General features: G+C 42.2%; 2 protein-coding genes across 6 annotated transcripts in view; one reads left to right on the plus strand and one right to left on the minus strand.

Annotated features, from left to right (window-relative positions):
• Positions 1 to 700: 700 nt before the first annotated feature.
• On the plus strand, positions 701 to 4,273 carry ankrd9 (ankyrin repeat domain 9). 2 transcript variants are annotated; one of them, XR_014570858.1, is made up of 3 exons: positions 701 to 1,456; positions 2,240 to 3,859; positions 3,940 to 4,273. XR_014570858.1 is itself a non-coding variant. In XM_083792245.1 (2 exons), exons 1-2 carry the CDS (start codon positions 1,191 to 1,193, stop codon positions 2,874 to 2,876), a joined length of 903 nt encoding a protein of 300 aa, XP_083648371.1. In that variant the 5' UTR covers positions 701 to 1,190; the 3' UTR covers positions 2,877 to 4,273. The 2 variants fall into 2 exon arrangements, 1 of the variants encoding a protein (XP_083648371.1); XM_083792245.1 differs by having other exon boundaries at positions 2,240 to 4,273.
• Positions 4,274 to 6,795: 2,522 nt separating this feature from the next.
• tecpr2 (tectonin beta-propeller repeat containing 2) overlaps positions 6,796 to 23,030 on the minus strand; it is a 46,232-nt gene continuing 29,997 nt past the window's right edge. For 2 of the 4 annotated variants that reach the window (XM_083792231.1, XM_083792230.1), the window contains exons 21-27: positions 22,529 to 22,618; positions 22,235 to 22,332; positions 21,557 to 21,692; positions 13,101 to 13,249; positions 12,814 to 12,955; positions 12,468 to 12,617; positions 8,791 to 11,607 (exon numbers count right to left, since the gene is read on the minus strand). In XM_083792231.1, the coding sequence (XP_083648357.1) occupies positions 11,459 to 11,607; positions 12,468 to 12,617; positions 12,814 to 12,955; positions 13,101 to 13,249; positions 21,557 to 21,692; positions 22,235 to 22,332; positions 22,529 to 22,618 (914 nt within the window). In that variant the 3' untranslated portion in view covers positions 8,791 to 11,458. Of the gene's footprint in view, positions 8,746 to 8,790; positions 11,608 to 12,467; positions 12,618 to 12,813; positions 12,956 to 13,100; positions 13,250 to 21,556; positions 21,693 to 22,234; positions 22,333 to 22,528; positions 22,619 to 23,030 lie in introns of those variants that run through there. The other 2 variants (XR_014570856.1, XR_014570857.1) reach the window with 2 other exon arrangements.

Raw genomic sequence — 23,030 nt, forward strand, 5'->3', positions numbered from 1 at the left:
GGGACACGGACACACGACACGGAGTCACGGACGGATGGTTATGAGAACATCTCGTCGTCCAAAACAAAAATAATGACAATTAATCATGATGTGTTTTTGCTTGTCTGCTCAAATACCGACAGTGCTGATGCCGGGGGTAAACAAATACAAATAGCCCACATGGCGCCATATAATTATATTACACAATAATATCATTACGTAACCAGGCTATAGAGCCAGCATAAAGCAAGAAGAGTTTAAAAGACTTTATTTTTTAGTGTACATTTGGGACGGCGCTGTGTGGTTTCACCCATCTAAGGTTTCACCACATTATCTTTAATCCGGATGTTTTTATATAGTCGCGTTTGTTTGTTTGGCAACTGCTCCAATCCAGTCGGTGCAATCTACTTATTAGCCTTGCACTGTCCACTATTATGACTGCTCACTGCAACCACCACTGTTGATATTATTGAAGAGGAGTGTGTCAGAGTGTTTGTGTGTGTGTGTGTGTGTGTGTGTGTGTGTGTGTGTGTGTGTGTGTGTGTGTGTGTGTGTGCGCGCGTGCGTGCGAAGTGCGTGCCCTGCCTCTGCATTGCAAACACTCTTGCGCTGCAAATATGGGCAAAGTTAGGACGGCACGCGGCTCACGGCCAGGGGACTTTGAACGGGGGGAGCTCTGACGTCACGCTGGCTGCCTTTGGAAACGAGCTGCCGTTCCCCCTCAGCCAATGAGGCGCTGGGGGCGGGGTGGTGGCTGGTGTGCAGGGGGTATAAAATACTCCCATGGAGTAGGAGGCAGGGGTTTGAACCTGCAGCATTGGGAGTCCCCAGGGACAGACAGACAAACACTGAAGACAAGAACAGGAGTCTCTCTCTTTTTTTTATACCCCTCTGAAGCCGCTGTTTTTTCTCTCCTGCCCTTACAACTTCCATGTGGTGTTGTGTTATGCAACTCCTTTATTGTGACTGTAACTGCAGCTGATAGGTTTGCTCTCCTCTCCTTGCCTCCTCTTCTCCATGTCATCTGAGCAGTGAGGAAGGATATCATTTATATATATTTTTTTTTGAATACCAAACAAATGGTCCACGGTGGAAGCATTTAAACACAAACAAACAAACAAAAAACAGATTTGTTTTTGTCTGCTAGAAAAAAAAAACCCACCCTAGCCATTTAAAACCAGGACACCAGGAGGAGCATAAGGGGCGGAGCCATGCCGTGGGATGTGGGCGTGGAGCAGCAGCAGTCGTGGGAGCGCCACGCTGACTACCGGTCGGAGAAGCAATGCCAGAGGAGCTCGTACGCCTTTTACTGCTCGGTGCGGGACCTGCTGCCCGTCTGGGCCCTGGAGGACATGCGCACCATGGAGGTGTTCCACTGGGAGGACGACGGACGGGCGTGCTCCTTTACGCCCTCCGAGGCGCTGCTGTACGCGCTCGTGCACGACCACCAGCAGTACGCACGCTACCTGCTCAACAGGTAAAAAAATATAAAATATAAAAAAATGTGTACTGTTGAATCCATATTACTTGTATTACAGTATTTTGACAGAGGTGTGTGCATGGTAGAGTATGTTAATACAATGTAACTACCGTAATACAACTGCACAACGGTTGTGGGTGTCAACAGAACCTGCTCTTCTATTGTATCCATGTGGGTAGGGCCAGTACTGGTTGACAAGAGTGCTCTCACAACACTATCCATTCTCTAATAATGGGCTTTCTATTATAGTTCAACTTAGAAAATGTGGCGCTCGTCCGGTCCAGTAGACCTATAGGTTCGAATTGTGGGTATCACAAAGACACAAACTCCTCTTGGAGGCATGAATGCGTCAGCGTGCAGATCTTGCCATCAGCTCACCCTTTACATTCTTCCACTGGAGGTGTGGAGATTCTGTGTGATGTCACCAATCCCACAAACCTATCATTGTCCGATATGCAAATTAGCCACATGCTGAAACTTGAAACCACTTTGCTTTGTGCAGCAGACTGTGAGGCCTGTGACATTTGCACGTTTGAATATTCATAGATCCAGAATTTCTAAACGAGAGTGAAAGACTAGATTCCAGACTCTTTTTCAGAGTTTTTATTTTATTTATCATTAATATTTATGTAGGAAAACCATATTAAACTGTACTGTACAGAGTATTTTAGGTTCCTGGGGGGGGGGGGGGGGGGGTTAAGGTGCTTTAATCAGATGCTGACAATGTCCCACTGATGTCTAATTCACACACATAAACACCACCTTGTATGTTATCCACAGGTACTCAGTGGGAGCATTGGAGATGCCCAGTCGCAGTTTCTGCTGCTGCCAGACCCACGCCGCTCCGCCACACCTGTCCGTCGCGGTACGCTACAACCGTACCTCTATCCTGAGGATGATGATGGCGCAGGTGAAGGACTTCTCCACAGAAACAGAGCGCCGCGTCTACCTCAACAGCCGCGGTGGGTGCGCTCACAGCGCTGATGCCGGGAAGACCCCGGTGCATCTGGCGTGTGACCTCGCACGCCCCGAGTGCTTGTTGCTGCTGCTCGGCCACGGGGCATGTCCCTACCTCGCCGACCACACAGGACTGAACCCCCTGGACTGCCTGCTGCACCACATGTGTCACGCCCCGTCCAATATGGCCGCCGACGCACGCAGGATGCGGGAGTGTCTCGGCTACTTGCTGCTCTTCATGCCCAAACCGAACTTCCAGCTCAAGGACGAGCTGCTGAAGAACCCACAGCTCTGGCAGCGGCTGGTCGGAGAGGAGGCTTTTAATTGGCTGGCGGGTCTGACTCCTCCCTCCTTATTCGTCCAGGCCATGCAGAGCCTCACTCAGTCCATCCCGGCGGAACAGATGGACGCTCTGCCGGCCTTCCTTAAACCTCTGGACTTCAGACTTCAGAATGTGTAAGCAGCCCTGTAGGCCAAAACATTCTGCCCCTACAGATGTAAACAGCAAGAACTTGACTACAACCATTAGCATCAAACACAGCCTGGGAGGAGTGTTGTTCTGGTTTTTACGGGTCACACTCTCTCTCTCTCTCTCTCTCTCAGGGAAACTGCACAAGACTGAAATGTCAGCAACTGAAATGTCCCTGCTCTGCTGAACTCTGGGTTGTTAGAAGTTAGGGGATAACCACTTAATCCCCATGTACTTTGCCGTATGACAAATAGAGCTTGTGAGTGTTCCAAGGGTACTTACTTGCTGTTCATAGTGATGGGGGTTGGAGGGGGTTACCTTCTTCAATGCGGTCCAACGATGACAGACAGCAGGACTATTTTTAAGTTCAAATGTCATCACAGGGTTTGAATCCTGAATGAATGAACGTCACTATGTTCAGCAGAGGAGACAAACAGAGAAGATAATTTTCATAGCCTTCTGTAACCTTTCTTGAATCTTGCAAGACAGAACAGTGAGCGCTCAGATACAAGCTGCTATTATTAATTTACTTTCTTCTCATTTACTGTATCTGAACACACAGACAAGCTGTTAGATAGACAGATTGATCAGAAGATTCTGAACATATTGATAAAACCTCCACACTGGTGCATTTATAGAGAATTTTAGGTGAGATCTGGTTAGACAGAATGACAGACTGTTAAGACACATATAGACAAACTGACAGATAACTGTAAGGTGCCAATCAATTGATCACTGAATCAATACACCTTCAATCCAATCAGCACAACATGTCAACAGAAAATGAGCCACTTGCTAATAACAAACCACTAAATGTCAGTTATGTAACTATGTAATATAATATATTTGTCATGAAAAAGTTGCAACAGTTTTTGAAGAAACGGCAGCTTATAAATCCTGACAGAACCGAAGGAAGGAGACGGTGTGCACGTATGTGTGCAGACTGTGCACATACCACAACACCAGAGTCGTATGTGTGCAGACTGTGCACATAGCACAACACCAGAGTCGTATGTGTGCAGACTGTGCACATACCACAACAGCAGAGTCCTAGTCATTCTCCTCGGTTCTTATCTTTGTCTGGAAAGTTCTAACCAGCCACTGTGTCAGGCAGCCATCATGTGACAGCTGTCATCACCGCCGGACATCCCGGTGTGTCCCTCCCTGGGTGAGACAGATGTTACTGTATATCACTGTATCATATCATGAATGTACGGTTACTGTAGCATGAAAATGTACTGTAAATAAATAGCAACAACAACCTCTGAAGGGTTTATGCACTTTAGACTAACTACTGTGAATGAGTTGTGTGTGTGTGTGTATAGAGATGCGTAGCGTGTTTTGTTGATATAATTGTAATGTAAATAAACCATTTCATGAATGAGTACCCTAAAGTTGTTTGGCGTTCCATGTTGTTACAGTTTGACCCCAGGTCTGGTTCTGGAGAATCTGAATGATGCTGGTTCTCTATCTATTCTAACACCTACAGTTAAATCCTCTGTTAGTTTGGTTCCCATGTCCACATTATCATTATCAGAGTTACAAATGGATACATTTACACTACACAGGATTATAATTTGTAGATTACTTATCGTTGCTGTCGGGCAGAAACCTTGCATCGCCATACGTCGTCAGATTAATGCCCTACCTATGTTGTTATACTACAGTATCACACAAAAATCACATGTTGTAAGCATGTAGGTCTGCTATAAAAAAAAAAAAGAAGCAGTGAAGTCTTTGCGGGTTTTAAGTATTGAATCAATTACAATAATACTAAAATAATAACTACATTGGATCGATTGGAACGCTGGTCATTTTTCATTCAACAGTTTTGGACATATGAGGTTTCCACCCGTCAGCAATGCTATCGTTATGTTCACCTGGTGTCCAATGTTTAAGCCATTAGACATAGACGGCTACCAGAATACTGACCAGCAGTAATCTCAGTCTTCAGGACCATAAATGAGAACCAATGTCCCTGATGCTTACAGAGATAATCTTGTGTACAGGAAGTCACAGATTTGATCTCTGAGACAGGAGCCAATCGGAGAGAGTAGCTTTCTGTAAAGATCTTTATTGAAGGAAGTTGTTACCGAGAGAGGGAGAAAGGCATATAAAGAGTTTAAAACAACAACAGAAGTCGGCGACTGTATCGACCAAACGCCTCCTGCTCAAAACAACTGACATTAGATCAGCGATAGCTTCACGTTTTTGCCGTGATTTACAGGACAGGTTTGTTTTGACTATGTTTAAGATAAAGTTTTATCAGTTGTGTTGTTTGATAAATACAGCCCCCTCCTCCCGAGTTACCCAGGCAACTTTACACTAGCGACACGTTCTTATTGGTCAGCATGACCAGCGTCTTAACCAATTACAGCTTAGAGATAACATGATAGCTTGTCTATGGGAGCAGCCAGACAGCAGTATGTATGGAGAGTTGGACACTGTATTGGAGGCATATTTACACAGGCGTCACTAAAAGGAGATACTGTAGGGAGGTCTGTTGTTCAAAACATCCCTCCATTTCCCCAAGAGGGGGAAGGATAACAACGATAAATTACTGAGTGACAAATTCATTACTGTGAATTAACTTCTATTATTAACCACTTTCAACCCGGTGTCCCTATTTTGAGCATGTCAGTATAGGCAAGAATTTAAAAAAATAGCAGATCCACAAGTCACACGTTGTGAGCATGTGGATCAGCCATTATTGAAACGTTTTGAATAGCGCGTAAATGGTTAACATGGTCAATGTCAACAGACCTGGAGGAAACACGAGCCGAAAGCTAGGAGTCAACGGACGTTAAAACATAGTTTATTTACAAAGGAGTTATTTCTTTGTACCATCGAGCATCGACATGTCAACCGTCACAGGCTCACTATGGTTGGAAGAGAATAAAGGAAGGGTAAATTAGAACTAAAACCGTTTAAAATATCATTAAAAGCACTTAAACTGCTTGATTTTTTTTAAATCTTAATGAAAGCCTGTGGTCACACGAACAAAGCATCTATCCTTTTAGTATGGATCGTTTTAATGCTAGATATTCCTATCAGCTCCTTTCCTCTGGCAGGTCTGTGAGTTCTAGATGCTCACACAGAAGGTACAGTCAGTAACAGTTAGTTTATGTTAAACATTTACATCGTTCAGCTGTGATCTGTACAGTAATCGATACAATATTTACAGTGTGTGTGTGGGTTTCCTTGTCATCTTATACAATAGCAGAATGGTTCTGGACTGGAAGGAGTTCCCACAAGCTGACTGGTTCCAGTTTTAAAGAACCACACTAGAAGGCAGAAGCAGTCATTATTTAGCAGCTTTCCAATGATGAAAAAGATAGATAATTTCACGTGTTTCAAAATATACAAAATCAAATTGCCATAAATATACTTTTAGTTTGTATATTCTTTTTTTACACCATGGCCCTCTCCATAGGCCTAAATATTTTATTAAAATAAAAATTCTGGACCATTTTGTTTGTATATTCTGAAACATGTGTGTTTTTGAGTCTTGGTCTGTTTGCTGCTGATATGATGCACCTTCATATAGACATAAACCATCAAACAACAGAATACATCTACTGGTCTGAGATACCAATAAAGGTAATAATCAATCACACTGATCGCAGTCATACACCAACACTCATCACATTTCGCGGCACAAAGTGACGTGCTGTGAGCTCGTATATCTGTTATTTATTGATATTTTCTGTGCGATCGGGTTGTCTAAATCCTAACAGTTTTCTGAGAAAACGTATGTTGGTACATACAGAAAACGTATGTTGCTACATACAGCAAACGTACGTTGGTACATACAGCAAACGTATGTTGGTACATACAGCAAACGTATGTTGGTACATACATATACTGTAGCAAAAATGACACTGATGCTTTCACGGTTTAAATGGGTTCACGCAAATGTATAATAATGTATGATGTATAATGTATAATGTTAATGTATAATGTATAATCAGCCAATCACATGGCTTCTTTAGACATGGTCAAGAGTCAAGACCATCTGCTACAGTATAAAGTGAGCATCAGCATGGGGCAGAAATGCCTTATTTTCAGTCAATTACACAGCCTTGAATTCATGGGGACCTTTTTTGTTTTTGTCGCATTCCTGAGCCAATAATTCAACCGTTTACTATTTGAATTGCATTAGGGAACGTACACATTGTTACATTATATTATTTGTCATATGGTGAAGTATTGTAGTGCAGGTAATTGCAACGACGACTGAAAAGTCAGGAGGATTGAGTACTCCCAGAGTCCCACTGGTCATCGAGTTAATGGCTCAGGAACGGGCTTAATGGGTTGTGTAATTGATAGAAAATAAGACTTTTTTGGGGGGAATGAACTACTCCTTGGTGGCTTTCAAAGTGGCTTTGAATATGGCATTAGGATTTTCATGCACAACCATCTGTAGGGTTTTTGCAGAGAATAGTAAAACAAACAACAGGTTTGAGCTGACAGAAAAGGGCAACTGTACTGCAGCAGTACAGTATCCCTGAAAGAACAACATGTCACACCTTGAGGCAGATGGTCTACAGCAGCAGAAGACCACACCAGGTGCCGCTCTGTCAGGAAACCGAGACTACAATTCACATTCAGATGGTAGGGTCAGAATTTGGAGCCTACAACATGAAGGAATGAATACATCCTGCCTTGTATCAACATTTCAGGCTACATTCAAAGCCAATTAAATCAGTTCTGTTCCCCATTCTGATATCCGGTTTGAACTGCAGTAGATCATCATGAGCATGTCTACAGGCCTAAATGCATTGAGTTGCTACCAATGTAATTTGATCATTAGAAATTAGACAAGCGTACCTAATAAAGTGGCCGGTGAGTGTATATCAGCAACCAATCATAATCATAAGATCAATCATGTTGGCCTGTCATTACAATCAATCATATGGATCGATCAGATGAGCGAATCAAGCTTAACGTTAAGTCATACAAACCTACAATCGTATTGATCGGTCAACTTGGACAATGTTTTGTAGCAAAGGAGAACTGAATACAGATGTTGGGCAGAGCTGTTCTCTTGCTTTTGTGGCGAGTGATTGTAATTATTATGATCTTGTCTGTGTATTATTCTGCCAGTGAAGCCTGGATATGCTTGTTTTGTATACTTGGTTGTGCGCTGCGTTGAAGTTCACAATTGCTTGTAGATTGGCTGTTTTCGATGCACAGCATCGGTGTGCAACTATCAGGCCTTAACCAACACGGTGACACAGACACGGACCTAAACAGGTCAGGAGAGGGACAAACAACAGCTAACGTACCGATCTAGAATCAGAGCACAGAGCACAGCAATACAAAGACAAATAATACTAAGTGACTGACTGAGTTAATCTGATGTTCATTCAAGGTGTTTTTGGTACATAAGTGGATAGAATGGTGTTTTCTTCTGTTATTTACTCATAATAACTACTCTTTACTTGTATACATACTGAACCCAAGCCATAACCTATCCATGGCCCTCAAAAGCCCTCTGTAAATAGTTTGTTTCCCGTCCTGTCTCAAATAGGACAGTGTAGACACTTAAGACAAGATGCGGGTCGGATTCGAACTCCAGGTCCTCGCGGTCACTAGTAGGAGCATATGGTATTTGCACTAACTGGCTGAGCCACCAGGTCCCTCTACAGCTGTTATTTTTACTGAAATGAACTCTAAACCCTAACGGTGACCTGTGACCTTTAAAACATGCCAAAAGTAGCTACGGCTGTATATAACTACAGTACACCATATGTCCATACTTCCTGCTCTCGCAAAGCAAACACACTACAACCACAATCTATTCATACTGAGACTGCAACTTCTAAAAATGTACTGTACTGTACTGTACTGTACTGTACTGTACTGTACTGTACTGTACTGTACTGTACTGTACTGTACTGTACTGTACTGTACTGTACTCAGTCCTGCAAAGTGTTTTACTGTAATCTGTTCACACACTGGTTGTCTATGGTTGTTATGCCAGTGGTTAATATAGCATCTAGCATTGTAGGTAGCACTGAACCACAATGTACAACATATATATAACCATAACTGTGTGGGATTAAGTCTAATAAACTGGGAGAATATTACATGAACAAAATGATAGAAAGAAAGAAAGAAAGAAAGAAAGAATAAAGAAAATCACCCAAATTAAGAAGTTAGAACAACATCCTGTCCCTTTAACTGTCCCTGCTACAGAAGTCTCTCAGACATGTTGGCACTGCCACAATGTTCAAATGCTTCTGTCGACCAGACCTGTCTGGTAATTCACAAGGTCTGAAAATAAGTAATTAGCCTTGTGCATTCACGTAAATAACCCTGACTGGAAAACAAATGAGCTTAAGCCTAGTTAGCAAGCTTCTTAGCAGAAATGGAAATTCCTAAAGGTATTTTTGATTCAACTCTTTATGAACGTGTCGGACGATAACCTTCCTCTCTGGAATTACAGCCTTTAAAGATAGTGGAAGACGAAGGCTTGATTTATACTTGGTTGCACACTGGTGCACCAAAAAGCAGATCTAGAAGTTACACAGCGTCACACTGCGACATGTTGTGAGCTTGTAGATCAGCCATTTTCATATACTGCTAAATCAGGCTAGTCTGATTCTGAGTGTTACAACAGCATCAGACCAGTCTGCAGCCAGACTAATGTCTCAATTAAAATTGCTAAAGTGCTACACAAAAAATAATTATAACTTACTTATAACTTCCTCCAACAAGATGCAAATAAAAAACATAACAGTCTTTACAACTAATGAGGTTATCAGGTGAAAGACTAATAATATTGAATATTTAAAAAACAAAAAAGATAAAACAGAGATGGCACCGAGGTCAGTGGTTTGAATTTCACAACTTCACAAAGTGCACGTACACGCACGCACACATACACACACTCACTCCTGTACAAACTCATACACCAGCAGAAACATGTACATTGGTCCTCCTGCCTTTCACTATATACAGCTCCTATGCATTTAAAAGGAGTAAAGTGCACCCTCGTAAAATCTACATCCCTTCTTCTTGTCATTTAAAATCCCAGAGTTTTAATCCGCTGTCCATTTTGTTTCCCTTCTAATCTGTATATAGTGATTCAAATGATTGGGGATCCCACGTTAGTGCGACGCCAAGAAACGAGAAAGGGGGATAATTATGAATCTCGCATCACCACCAGGCTTTCCGCAGTGTGTAAAGCCTGGTTTCTGCTCAGTGTCATCAGGTCTAGAGTCTGCCTACTCCATGAAATGTATTGACCAAAAATGTATTAATTGCACAGGGGAAAAATACCCCAGTGCGTTAGTACTTTTGTTGCTGTTCTCCCACATAATTGCCAAAGGGAGTATGCTAATTTTGTCAGTCACTACAAGTTATAGTAAAACATGGACAAACCAAATGAATTGTTCCAAGTAATAGTAGCCGGATTCCTAAGATCAGGTCTTCTCAAACATCAACCTGTTTTGTGCCAGGGACCCCCAGAAGAGAAGAGTTGTGTTAAAACATACTTTCAAGATCTTTTAAAATAAATGTTCAAAAATAGTAGCGACACTTGATGCTGACACTGAATCTTTGTAGTAGGAGTAGGCGGGCTCTAGACCAGGGGATAAGCAAACTGATCCCAGTCTAAGGGGGAATTGGGACGACGTGACAAACGTGATGTCACAGCAACAACAATGCAAAGAGTGGGGGGTGGGAGGTGGGAGATGTCACACAGCGAAGCGACGACGTTAACAAAACAGCTCGAGTCAATACAGCGTTCTTAAATAAACACGGTTAGCTCAATAATGCAGCTCAAATAAACGACCGCTAGTGCGTCGACTGGGACCAGCGTTCTAATGCATTATTTAATACGCTACAGCTTGTAGATTGGTGAGCAACACCACCAGGGACACCTCCTGTCGCCATTTCTGCAGTCCCATGAGTGTCCACTATTTTCAAATAGAATCCACTGGTCCCAGTGCTATAGCCCCCGTGCTCACTGGATTCCTGGGTTTGTCGGAACTTGGAAACAATATTTCCATGTCACCGTCTCAATCTTGTTTTCCAATATGGGAAGTGATGTTGCTGGCTAGTTGAAAGGGGTGATTTAATTCAGTGATTCTCAACCATCTTCATTTCAAGGACCCCCAGTTTGATTTGCATCACGCCAAGGAACCCCATTTGATTTAGATTTTTTTATCTCTGGGACCCCAATGTGCACTGCAAAATCGTCAGTGTATATTTCACTCTTAGAGCGCACAAATGGAACCAAATGGACCAGGGTCCATTTGTACACTCTAGAGTTACAGGACCTATAATGGTCCGTTTGGACCTCTGGTCATTGAGAAACAGTGATTTAAGTCAACACGTTTCCTTCTACTAACCTTTCGCTTTGTTCAGCTTAATTCAACTGGGGATCCAAAATGGTAACTACAGTAGAGCAGGATGTGTTGTGGGGAGGTTAGAGGATGTGATGTGATCTTGCTGGTCACTCCCAGACGTGTTGGCTTTGTTCATTCTGCTTATTAACACTGTCAAACTGTAACTTTATAAATCCTCTAATAATCCATGGAGGCAGGAAGTGACGTCACCAATGTTTAGATGACCTCCCATTCGTCGTCGAAGTCGTCCGCGCCGAGGGAGCAGGTGGAGGGGAGGGGCTTGGGAGTGTGGGGGAGGGACTTGGTGAGGCGGTGAGACAGACCACCCGACACCGTCACCGCCCACAACTCGTCATCGGGAGTCACTGCATGGCAGACACACAACACACTGTAAACAGCAACGCTACACACACCGTAACAAACAGCAATACACACACAATATAAAAAAACTACACAATGTAACAAACAACAATCACAGTTATCACACACTGTACTACACTGTTGAATAACTGAAAAAGACTAAATGCTGCAACATACTTTTTTTGGAAACAAAGTTTTGCCGGCAACTTCAGAGTCTAAAAGCCCTATGAATGGCCGCTAGAGGTTAGTTAAAACCTCCATAACTGTCCTAAGTAACGTAATGTATTAAGTGGTATAAACCAACCGAACAACACCGCCACAGAGGAAAGTCCATGGGGAGTATGAACATGAATATGTACACAGTAAGTTCCATGGCAAACTAGCAGGTAGTTTTCAATAGACAGACAGGTACTAATGCCATTGATTTGGGCTAAAAATTTAGAAGTTCTTAAAGGTGGGGTCACAAATAATACAACTGGATATGATCTTTGAGAAGAACAACGTGAAGGTTGTGATAGTCACCAAATTCTAATAGGTGATGTTAATCGTCAGAGCAAACAAGATAAAGCCATGTCATCATCTTATAATTCAGCATCTACATTCTACATTGCATCAACAGCTACGTAATCATATGAATACATTTAGATATCTGATTGGTCACTGATGTTTTAACACAAAAACAACCATAAAAATGGTAATATGCCGTTAGACAGGCATGTGTTCATAAATATTAAAAAAAAAAAAAAAGTGTTATGGACTTGGCCGGAATTGGCCTTAACCAATTATTGACCAACAGTGGACTGTTTACGGTTTTATCCGTGTTTCATAATGGTGATTCATAATGATTTGACTGCCTGCTTCTTACCAGTCAGCCAGTGAGCTGCTCCAGGGATCTTCTTCCAGTAATCTCCTGCAGGGTTTTTGTCAGTGATGCCGTAACGACGAGCCATCTCCCCACTGGGACAACGAACCCAAACTGTCCGCATACTGACCACCAGCTGACTGGCTGAGAGACCTGCACATAGAGATAGAACACTGACCACCAGCTGAGAGACCTGTACTGCACATAGATGTATGACATAGACAATACAGACTATCTAGTATACGACTATTAATAGTAGTGTAGTATTATACTACAGTACGTATTACATGTTCCCCGTTCACCCCTATTATTAGTATTAATGGTAGTATTAGTATAGTAGTATCAGTACCTGGTACGTGTTCCCAGTCTGTCCCTACAGGCATCTCGTCACTGATCGCAGTCCTGACGTGGACACTGCCTCTGTTGTCCACTCCCCACAGGAGACGGTCATTAGGACTGGTGTGGACACTCACGAAATGGATGCCCACCGGCTGAGCAAAAAACAAAGACAAATACCAGTAGTAAAGTCCCAATTAAGCCAGAGTTATGCTTCGCAGATGTGACACGTTGTGAGCTTGTAGATATGGCATTTGCGTACGACGGCACATAAATTAGACATCACTGTGTGTGTTCTACCTGTTCTGGAGGTTCTATACAGATCCACGCAGGCAGCATCATGCTGGGGTTAAATGGCTGGGTTCCAACCCGGAAGTAGACCATTCCGTGTGCATCCACGGCCCACACGTTCTGACTGCCACATGAAAGACTGACCAGACGGACTGGACCTAGCAGAGGACAGGAGAGTATAAAACAGAACATGAACAGAATCTTCCATTTCCCTCCCAGGACCACCACCCTGACTAAGAATCAACCTGAATGCTTTCGTAACACTTGCTATCCATCCCATGTCTATACATACATACCAACGGTTTCTCAACCGATGGTCCACAGAGGTGGTCCATGTGAAAATGTCTTAAAATGTAAATAAAATGTCTTTGTTAAATGTATTAAAATATGTTTAAATAATACAGTGTTTCAAAAGTCCATCAACTGTAAGAAAATATTTGAATTAATAGCTAATAAAAAGATAGAAATTAAATCATGATTCATGACTGTTGAGGGCTTGATTTCATTCATTGCACGATACTAGTGCAACAAATTATATCAAGCCCAGGCATAATTTAACTGAAATATACGTGGTCCAGAGCCAAAAGATTTTTAGATTCCTATCCCATGGTTACCCTTATTCCATTCTCTTACTTTACAACCTTCCATTAAACTCAGGTTAACTGATATACAGTACTGACAGAGCGGACACATGATGACATGATAATATAGGCACATTTCCTAATAATGATGACTCAATCAGGCAAAGCGAACTCCCTTTTCTGAGGAATTTCGTGACCTCAGACCTCCCAGTAACTGACAACATTAACGCACTTCCACGGAACAGTGTACAGAAGTTTATTTCACCGTACCGTGGAAGAAAATACAAAATCTTCACTTTGCTACATTACTAAATGGTCAGGGACCACATGGACTAACTTCACGGACCACCAGTGGTATATAATAGTTCGTTCCTTCAATAAGGTAAGCTACTGCGTTGCACATCAGTTGTAGCCTTGAAAGTGGGGCAGTAGCTGTCAAAATCATCTTTCCATTCTGTGTGTGTGTGTGACTACCGGTATGTGTGTTCATAATAATCCTGATTTTGCGGAGATAAAGCTCTCTTCCTAATAGCTTGTACTTGAGCGCAAGCCTCGTCTTTTCATTAGTTTTCTGTTCATTCTTTAGACGGCAAATGAATAATTTTACAAACGCAACGCATGTGAATTGTCATTCACACCGCTATGGTTCAGTTTGCCCCACAACACGGCGAGGGGGAGGAGATCAGAGAGAGGGGGCTCTCTATGACGAGACGTTGCTGGAAACTATACACTTGCACACTGTAAGTTGGTTTGTTAATCAGTCCTGACCCCCAGTTTGGGAACCAGTGGTGTAGGAGAGACAAAAGGCGACAAATCTCTCGTGGTGAACAGTAAATGTTCTGATTTATTTTACTTTTCCTCTTCTTTTTCCAGATAATGTTAATTTACTAGATGGAGAAATGTTTTGCTAACAACCACGTTGAAGCTAATGAAGCTAAGAGAAAAGACTGACATCAAGTAAGCTATAGAGACAAATAGTAAACAAAATGATGGTTTATTATGTAAGTGATCGACAAGCTCACATTTCACCTGTGACCTTGCAGACCGGATATTTTCGGTACACGACACCATCATATGAAGGTGTATAAGTTAACCACATTAACCCTGGTGTCCCCATTTTATTTATTTTACTTTGTTTATTGGTTTTTTCACAGAAGCATTCAAAACTGGAGTTGAAAAAAATGCTTCTCTTAAACCCCACAAGTGTAATGTAAAAGAAAAAACACATTGAATTTTCACCCCAAAGAGAGTTGAAAAATAAAAGGAAGACAAAAACAGACACAAAACAACAGTACAAGACATCCGACAAACAATTACAAGTACACAATACATCCATAATCCGCGTTACATCACAGCACTCCAACCACAGTAGACTTTCAAATCAAAAGTCCAGCAGACCTCACACATCCTCAAGCAGAGCCGGATTCAATTTCTGAATGAATTGAAAGAATGGACCCCATATCCTCCCAAACCTATCAGAAGAACCATTTAATGAGAGTCTAATCTTCTCCAGTTTTACACAGTACAAGGTGTCCCTAATCCAGTGAGTGTGAGAAGGGGAAGTAGGTGATTTCCAGTTGATCAAGTGTATCCCCAGAAGGTGTCCCTAATCCAGTGAGTGTGAGAAGGGGAAGTGGGTGATTTCCAGTTGATCAAGTTTATCCCCATTTTCAAAAGTAGATCATTATAGTGCATCTACAAGCTTATAACACGCTGCAATGCAAATGCTGTGAGCTTGTGCATTTTCGCTATTGTTATTTGGTAGGTTAAATTAAGTGATAAACATAAAATACACAGTAGCAGCTGGGGGTTGTTTGGGGATTAGAACCGCCAAGCTTATGGTCACCTCACCTGCTCTGTAGTGATTTGATTTGGAGAAAATGGACAGACAATCTGCTAATCTGGCTGACCCATGTTTACACTGATATCACAGACAGACTGCTGACCGGTGTGTAGTTCAGTCATGTGTTGTGGTTAAAAACAGCTCTGTCCCTCAACCAGGACCTCACTACCCTGTATCATATCACACTATGACGCACACACTCGCGCAAAGGGACGTACACACACACACACACACACACACACACACACACACACACACACACACACACACACACACACACACACACACACACACACACACACACACACACACACACACACACACACACACACACACACACACACACACACACACACACACACACACACACACACACAGTTCAAGTGTCCACTTGTAGTCAAAATGTCAGTAGTAAAGAGGCCAAACGAGCACACATCACTTGTGTGTTTGTGTGCGTGTTTGTGTGCATGCGTGTATGTATGTGTCTGTGCATTTTTGAAGGTAACTCATACATGTCCCAGCCTAGGGGGGACCCTTCCCTTCCAAGAACAAATTGTAAATATAGGAGTGTGGAGCAGTGGGACATCATGTCTCGTCTCCTCAAACTCAACTCAAACTTTATTTAGAAAGCACATATTACGACACCCAAAAGGTCGACCAAAGTGCTGTACAGGTTAGAGACCGAAAAAGACAAAGAAAACAGATTGAGACAAGAAAACAAAAAGAGGGATAAAAAATAATACATTAGAGTTATACAATTTACACAATCAAACCGTGTCAAAGGCCACAGTGAAAAATAGTCTAGGAGTTTATAGTTAAGGGACGCAATAAAACATTATGTAGTATCTATCCTACAATAACTGAAATGTGTTGCAGTAAGGTTACAAAATCAACCGTGTGCTTTTCAAGGCTGAATTAACAGAATCTGCATCCTTTAAATCCACTGGTCGTCCTGACTCAGGACCAGTCACTGTGACAGTGTCAGTTGCATTTAAAAAGAATGATGATGAGGAAGATGTCCCCGAGTCCATTCTCTGAGGCAGCCCTTCATTCTCTACTAAAACAATAGGAGTTATGTAACAAAGACAGCTTGTGCAACTCCAGCAGTCTGTTAGCCATGTGTTAATCAGGGCGTACTTGCCGTCACCTACTTGTAAAAGTTTATTTGTGCATGAGATGTAGTGGAATTCAACGTAGGTTTTAGCCGCAGCCATACAACTAGTATATATATATATATATATATATATATATATTTTTTTTTTGGGAATAATAAGAGGGCTAATAAAAGTTACAGGTATGGTGTGTGCGATATTAATTGTGAGATTACCATAATGACGGTAATCATTAAAGGACCACTTTTCAACCTATCTTCATATAATAGGTCCTCACTAATAATCATGATAAAATGTCACGTTTTTTTCTACTCAGTCTGTGTCACATAGGAGGGCTGTGGGCAGTTCAGAAACCCACCCAACAGTGACATCAATGGAGAATCCAAGCTAATAGAAACTGCAGGCTTTCTAGTCCTGAAAAGTTCATTTTAAGTATCAAGTATCATTTTGTACACTATGCACTTCTATAAAGCCAAAAACAGGAAATCATCATAAAGGAGGTAAAAACGTATACAGTGAGGGGGTTAAGGGGTGGGTGGAGTCAAGGGATTTACATGTCTTAATGACAGTTGGTAGGGCGTTCCACATTTTTGTGGCATAGGAGTGAAATGAATTTAGGTGGACCCTCTTGTAAACAAGTGTCCACTCGCAGTTAACAGTCTTTGTATTGAGTTGTGCTTGAAATGTAGTGAAACTGTTAATAAATATTTAAATCAATCAATCAATCCTTGTTTGTGCCGAATCTGGGTTGCACATGGTTTTTTGAACTCCCTCTGGTGTTGTTGTGTTGCTGGCATGATTAGACTGACTGAGCGTCACTGTTTATTATGATACACTTTTCATTTTTTTTCATTTTTTTTTTTTTAAACCACGGTAATGAACCCGATACCACGGTATGTGTTACATACCGGCGGTATGGCGATATTGCGGTTATTGCACCCAGCCCTACCAGGGCGGTCCGTATAACCCTCATATTATTGAAAGTGGATTGACCCAGTCTGAGAGGAGCACACTGCGCAGCACTCTCTCTGTGGCTGACTGCACGACTGGCTATTGCACGACTGTGAGCGACAGCCAGCAACATTACTGTTGTTTTGCTTGACCGGGCCAGTTCAGCCTGGAATGGAATGGACCATCCGCAAATTATGCTTGGTTATTGGACTTGCATATACTTAAGTTCTGACAGCAAAAGTCAACAATCTTAACTTAACCAAGGCCACACCTAATTAATGCTCCATCGCAGAAGAATAGCTCACTGTGCATTGCATTATGAGCTTGCAGCCACGTCATCTATTTTGACTTCCCAAACCTTGCCTGCAGAAGGTCATCAGTGACCGAAACGTTGCCCACTTCAAATGAATTGTCTGCTCTCTTGTAGTGAGCAGATCAACAGTGTGCGGGCGTATTTTATTATTGATGTGCACTTGCCTACGCACCTGCTGCTCATAAGCACTTACTCTAGGTCTAGGTTGTGAAAGTTTTTCTCAACAGACAAATCATCACAGACAAAACTGTGAACACAATTCTGTGCCCAAATGAACAAAGATTAATAAAATGATTACAGTTCTGATGAATTGAATATGGAAGGACCCCAATGGAAACAAGCCATAGGCTTTGCAAATCCTGTAATTTAAAGTGGCTAATGCATTGCAAGATTAAAATGCATTTCAATCTTGCAATGCAATGCATTAGCCACCTAAAAGTAAAGGCTCTTTATTTTTCTATAAGTGCTCATTCCTCTCTTTTTTCTAAGCCATAGGCTTTCTTGGGTTTTAAATCATCTTTGCATACATGGTATTGAACTGTAAGATGTAGCTGAAAGACTGTAGCTGAAAGATCAGCTACAGTGTGTGATCTGATCACATTGCCTCAAGTGTCTCAAACTAAATAAGATACCAGTAAGGAATAAAGGATGCATTCCAGATAATATAGAGTGCTACGTTCATACCTAGATGTGCAGAAACCTGTTGAGTAATTGCATGGTACAGCACGGTATAGCATTCTGTACACGAACATTCATGCACAAATGCAACAGCCACGTGAACGGCAAGACTCAATTCAAGGCAACCTTCAGGTCCTGTCCCGTTGAAGCAGTCCAGGCCCCCGAGATATTTGAAGTCTTCGACTGCCTCTAGCACTGCAGTGGGACGCCAAATATGCTTATCAATATTTATGCTCAATAAATAAAGATATTTGTTCAATCCAAGAGTTGTCTGGCTGAAATATCTCAGTCTCAAGTGGTGACAAATGTCACTCACTGATGTAACGCTTGCTATGTATAGCTGTAGCCTGGAGAACGTAAAAGTTACAAAATGCACGCACACAAGCACGTCTCGCGCGTGCACACACACACACACACACACACATACACAGTACACACACACCTCAAAGGCATTGACGCAGGGATTCAAGGACTTTTTTTATCAGGGAAGAAATACACACACACACACATACGACAATGCTGTCACATTGTATTAGGAAATAAGTGCATTTTGCACAGGTCATCTGGTCTTGTGATCGCACACGCACACACGCCTTGCTGCCTTGACCTCTGACATCTTGAGGTCAATTACTGGACTCTTACGCAAGGACCCGCTGTCAATCCAACTAAAATAACGCCTGCACCCATAAGCATTATACATGAGAACCCCCCCCCCCGCCGAGACACACACATATACAGAGTTGTGCCCACTCCAGCAATGTGTGTCTTCTAGGTAAACCGAACTAAACATAAACACTCTGACCTGACAAAACCACTGAGCTATCTACAGCTGGACTACAACTACACCAAAACAACACAATACACAACACTAGGACTACACAATACACAACACTATGACTACACGATTAACTAGAAAGCTGTGCTCAGTAAGGCGCACCAGGAGGCACACCCTGACCCTACCTCCCTCCGTTTCTCCGGAACATGTACTCACAATGTTTGTGTTTGTGTGTGTGTGTGTGTGTGTGTGTGTGTGTGTGTGTGTGTGTGTGTGTGTGTGTGTGTGTGTGTGTGTGTGTGTGTGTGTGTGTGTGTGTGTGTGTGTGTGTGTGTGTGTGTGTGTGAAAAGGCACAGGACAACAGGGGAAGGGATAATAAAGGAATGTTATTACATCATTAGAGTGAGCGGCTGTGGTGACCACAAGACATTTTGTCATCGTCACTCACTAGGACAAACATGCCGTTACAATGTTATATGTTCCAGTCTGACCTGGCAGGGGCAGGCTGGAAACAAAAGCCTTGGAATTGTCATGTATAAATAAACCTGTATTCAAAATCTTGACTTGAGGAGTACAAAAAGTATTGGCATCAGAATATATTTTAAGAACCAAAAGTGAACGTACCCTGTAACACATAATTATTATGTGTTAAAGGTAGGGTAAGTGATTGTTTTTTGGTCAAAAGATTAAAGCACTATATTCTTAGAGCAATCATAGCTATAGGGGGTTTTGTTCAGTCTCCCTGTCTCTCCAGCTCTTTAATAACCAGAAAATACATTTTCAGGTGGGTTGCAAAATGTCAGCCAATCAGGAGAGAGAAGTACCAGTGTGCGTAAATAGGGCTCCTGTCCATACAGTATGTAGGCCAGTTGGTGGACTACATACCAGTATGACATCACTGAGGAACTGGGAATGTTCCTATTCTGTCAGTTTACTTTATAGTAACAATCCTCTGTGTTTGAGAACCTGCTCTAAGGAAGTACTGTACTTAATTTATTTCCAGATACATGGCTCACTCTAGTGACTCTACATGTTCTCAAAGTCCACACAGTGTTAGGAAGATCTACTTTCTTTTTTACCATGTCGTACTTGTACATACACAATTACACATAAAGCTTTAAATACAAAACAATAAGTTTAACAACCCGAACCTCTAGTATGGCTTGTTTTGTATCCTATCAGGACCTCTAGTGCTGCTGATTGTGTATACTATCAAGTCCTCTAGAACTGATGGTTGTCAATCACACCAGGAAGACTTCTAGTACTGCTGGTTTTCGAGGCTATACAGGTACCTCTGGTGGAGATACTGAATGCTACAGAACTGGTGTAAGTGATCCTGTACCAGACACAGACAGACAAACAGACAGCTTGGCGTGTGGCCTAGAACTGGTCTGGTCTGAGGAACACAGCTGTTAGAGGGGAACTGGACACTATGTTCTGTTTAACCCATTGGGACCTGAGGCTGATTAAAGAAAATGTCTTCTAAAACAGTTTTCTGAAATACATATGTTGCTTAACTTGCTTATATCAGTACCCCCATGTATTAGGCCGCAGACCCCCATCTCAAAATATTTTGTTCCAGGGAGCCCCAGAAGCAATGATTCAAGTTAAAAATGTTTGATGTAAAAAATATTATATTCAAAGATTTGCACAAAATGTCATGATTATCAAACAGCAGATCTACAAGCAAGATGTGAGCTTGTATATCTGCTATTTTTGAATAGCCAACGCTAATAATTAATCTAAAATTATACAGATGCTTTTCTGATTTGAACGGGTTAAGTAGGGCAGACATGAAGGCTAGCTCGCAGACACAGGTCAATCGAAACACTGATAAAGTGTCTTTGTCCAAACAACTCTCAAGGAGTTTGCCAGCAAAACAACTTTTTACAAAACAACTCAAGTGTACCGTATCAAGTATCAACACCACCACCCCTGTTGGCTTGAAAAAACTAAACTATCACCCAACTGACACTAAAAGTATCTGCTATTATCATGAAACTTCATGTGTGATGGCTTCTTTGTCAGAAGTGTCCCACTTTGATGACATTTACCTTGGTGTACATATTTTGGGCATGTCACAGGTGAAACTTTTCAACAAGACACTGGACATGTTGTGTATTCAATTGTATTGTAGTACAGTGTTGTGTACTGGTGTGTATTGTACTGTAGTGCTGTATTGTAGTGTATATGTGCAGCTGTGTGTCCTACCTAGCTGGTTGAGGTCCAGTAGGGTCCACTGCAGGCCTGTAGGACAGGTGGGAGACAGGGTGCGGATGTGGACTCTACCGTGTGTGTCCAAACCCCACAATGCATCAGCACACGATGCCAACTGAACCAACTCCACCTACACACAAACAGGTTGGGGTTCTTCAGAAGTTCTTTGCGGTTGTTGACGTGCTTTATAGCAAGGATTCCCAAACCTTTCAGGCCACGACCCCACAAAATAATCATTGAACTGGGAAACCCCCCCCCCACTCTGACAAGCACTTGGAATTATAGGCATTACATTTAGGTTGACTCAGTGCCACAGATAAAGCTGACAAACTGACAACGCTCACTTATTTTCACATGTCCTGACTTTTTCTTACGTAATATTTGGCAACTTGCCCAATTTGTTGGGCAAGTTGCCCAATTAAAAAGATCTTAAAAGTAAATTGAATTGCAACTTTACAAATGTGCAGATATGCTGTATACATACATACTACATACTGTATGTTTGTTTACTGTGCATTGAGTGAGAAAACAATGGTAATTTGACTCCCAGTTTGGGAATCACTGAATTCACATCAGCAGCGTTAATCCGCAATCAATGCATTGTCTATGGAGAGGAGTGACCACCGCTCAGTTGACTTTAGTAGTATTGTGTGTGTGCGTGTGTTTGTGTACCTCAGGGGGTAGCTGTACAGTAGTTGGTCTTAGTTGTCCGTCCTGGTCCCAAACACAGAACAGATCTTTCCTGCTTTGAGCGAGCCACAAGAATGTACCTACACAAGCATGCATGCAAGCGCACACACACACACACACACACACACACACACACACACACACACACACACACACACACACACACACACACGTCGTGTGACATTCTATATCCCAAATGATGACACTTTCTGTGTGTGTGTGTGTGTGTGTGTGTGTGTGTGTGTGTGTGTGTGTGTGTGTGTGTGTGTGTGTTACCTTCTTTATGAAGTACTGATGATGAAGTAATAAAGACCCATCTGGTGGCTGATACCGTTCCCCTGGGAACCACGTTCTGCCAGAATGTACCTAACACACACACACACACACACACACACACACACACACACACACACACACACACACACACACACACACACACACACACACACACACACCTGTAAATCAAGCAGTTCAGAGTAATATATAGCTCTTGTCTGTTCTTTTCTTCTGGTGCGTGACCCAAACATGGGTCGTTTTGGAAACACTGTTGTAGACAACCACATGTCTCCTCTGATACACATTGGCTTACAATGTTAGACCAAGATTGGTCCGTTTTGAACGACATGGCCAAAGCATTTCCGGGGGTCCACAGCAGTACATGTATGGAAAGCCAACACCTTAACTGCTAGAGTGGGGTTTTTAAACAAACTAACTAACACATCTAAGAAATTCCAGAACATAGATATTAAGAAGTCGTGAAAATAGCCGATCTACAAGC

The sequence above is a fragment of the Protomyctophum parallelum genome, assembly GCF_964188405.1.
Source record: "Protomyctophum parallelum genome assembly, chromosome: 20".
NCBI lineage: Eukaryota > Metazoa > Chordata > Actinopteri > Myctophiformes > Myctophidae > Protomyctophum > Protomyctophum parallelum.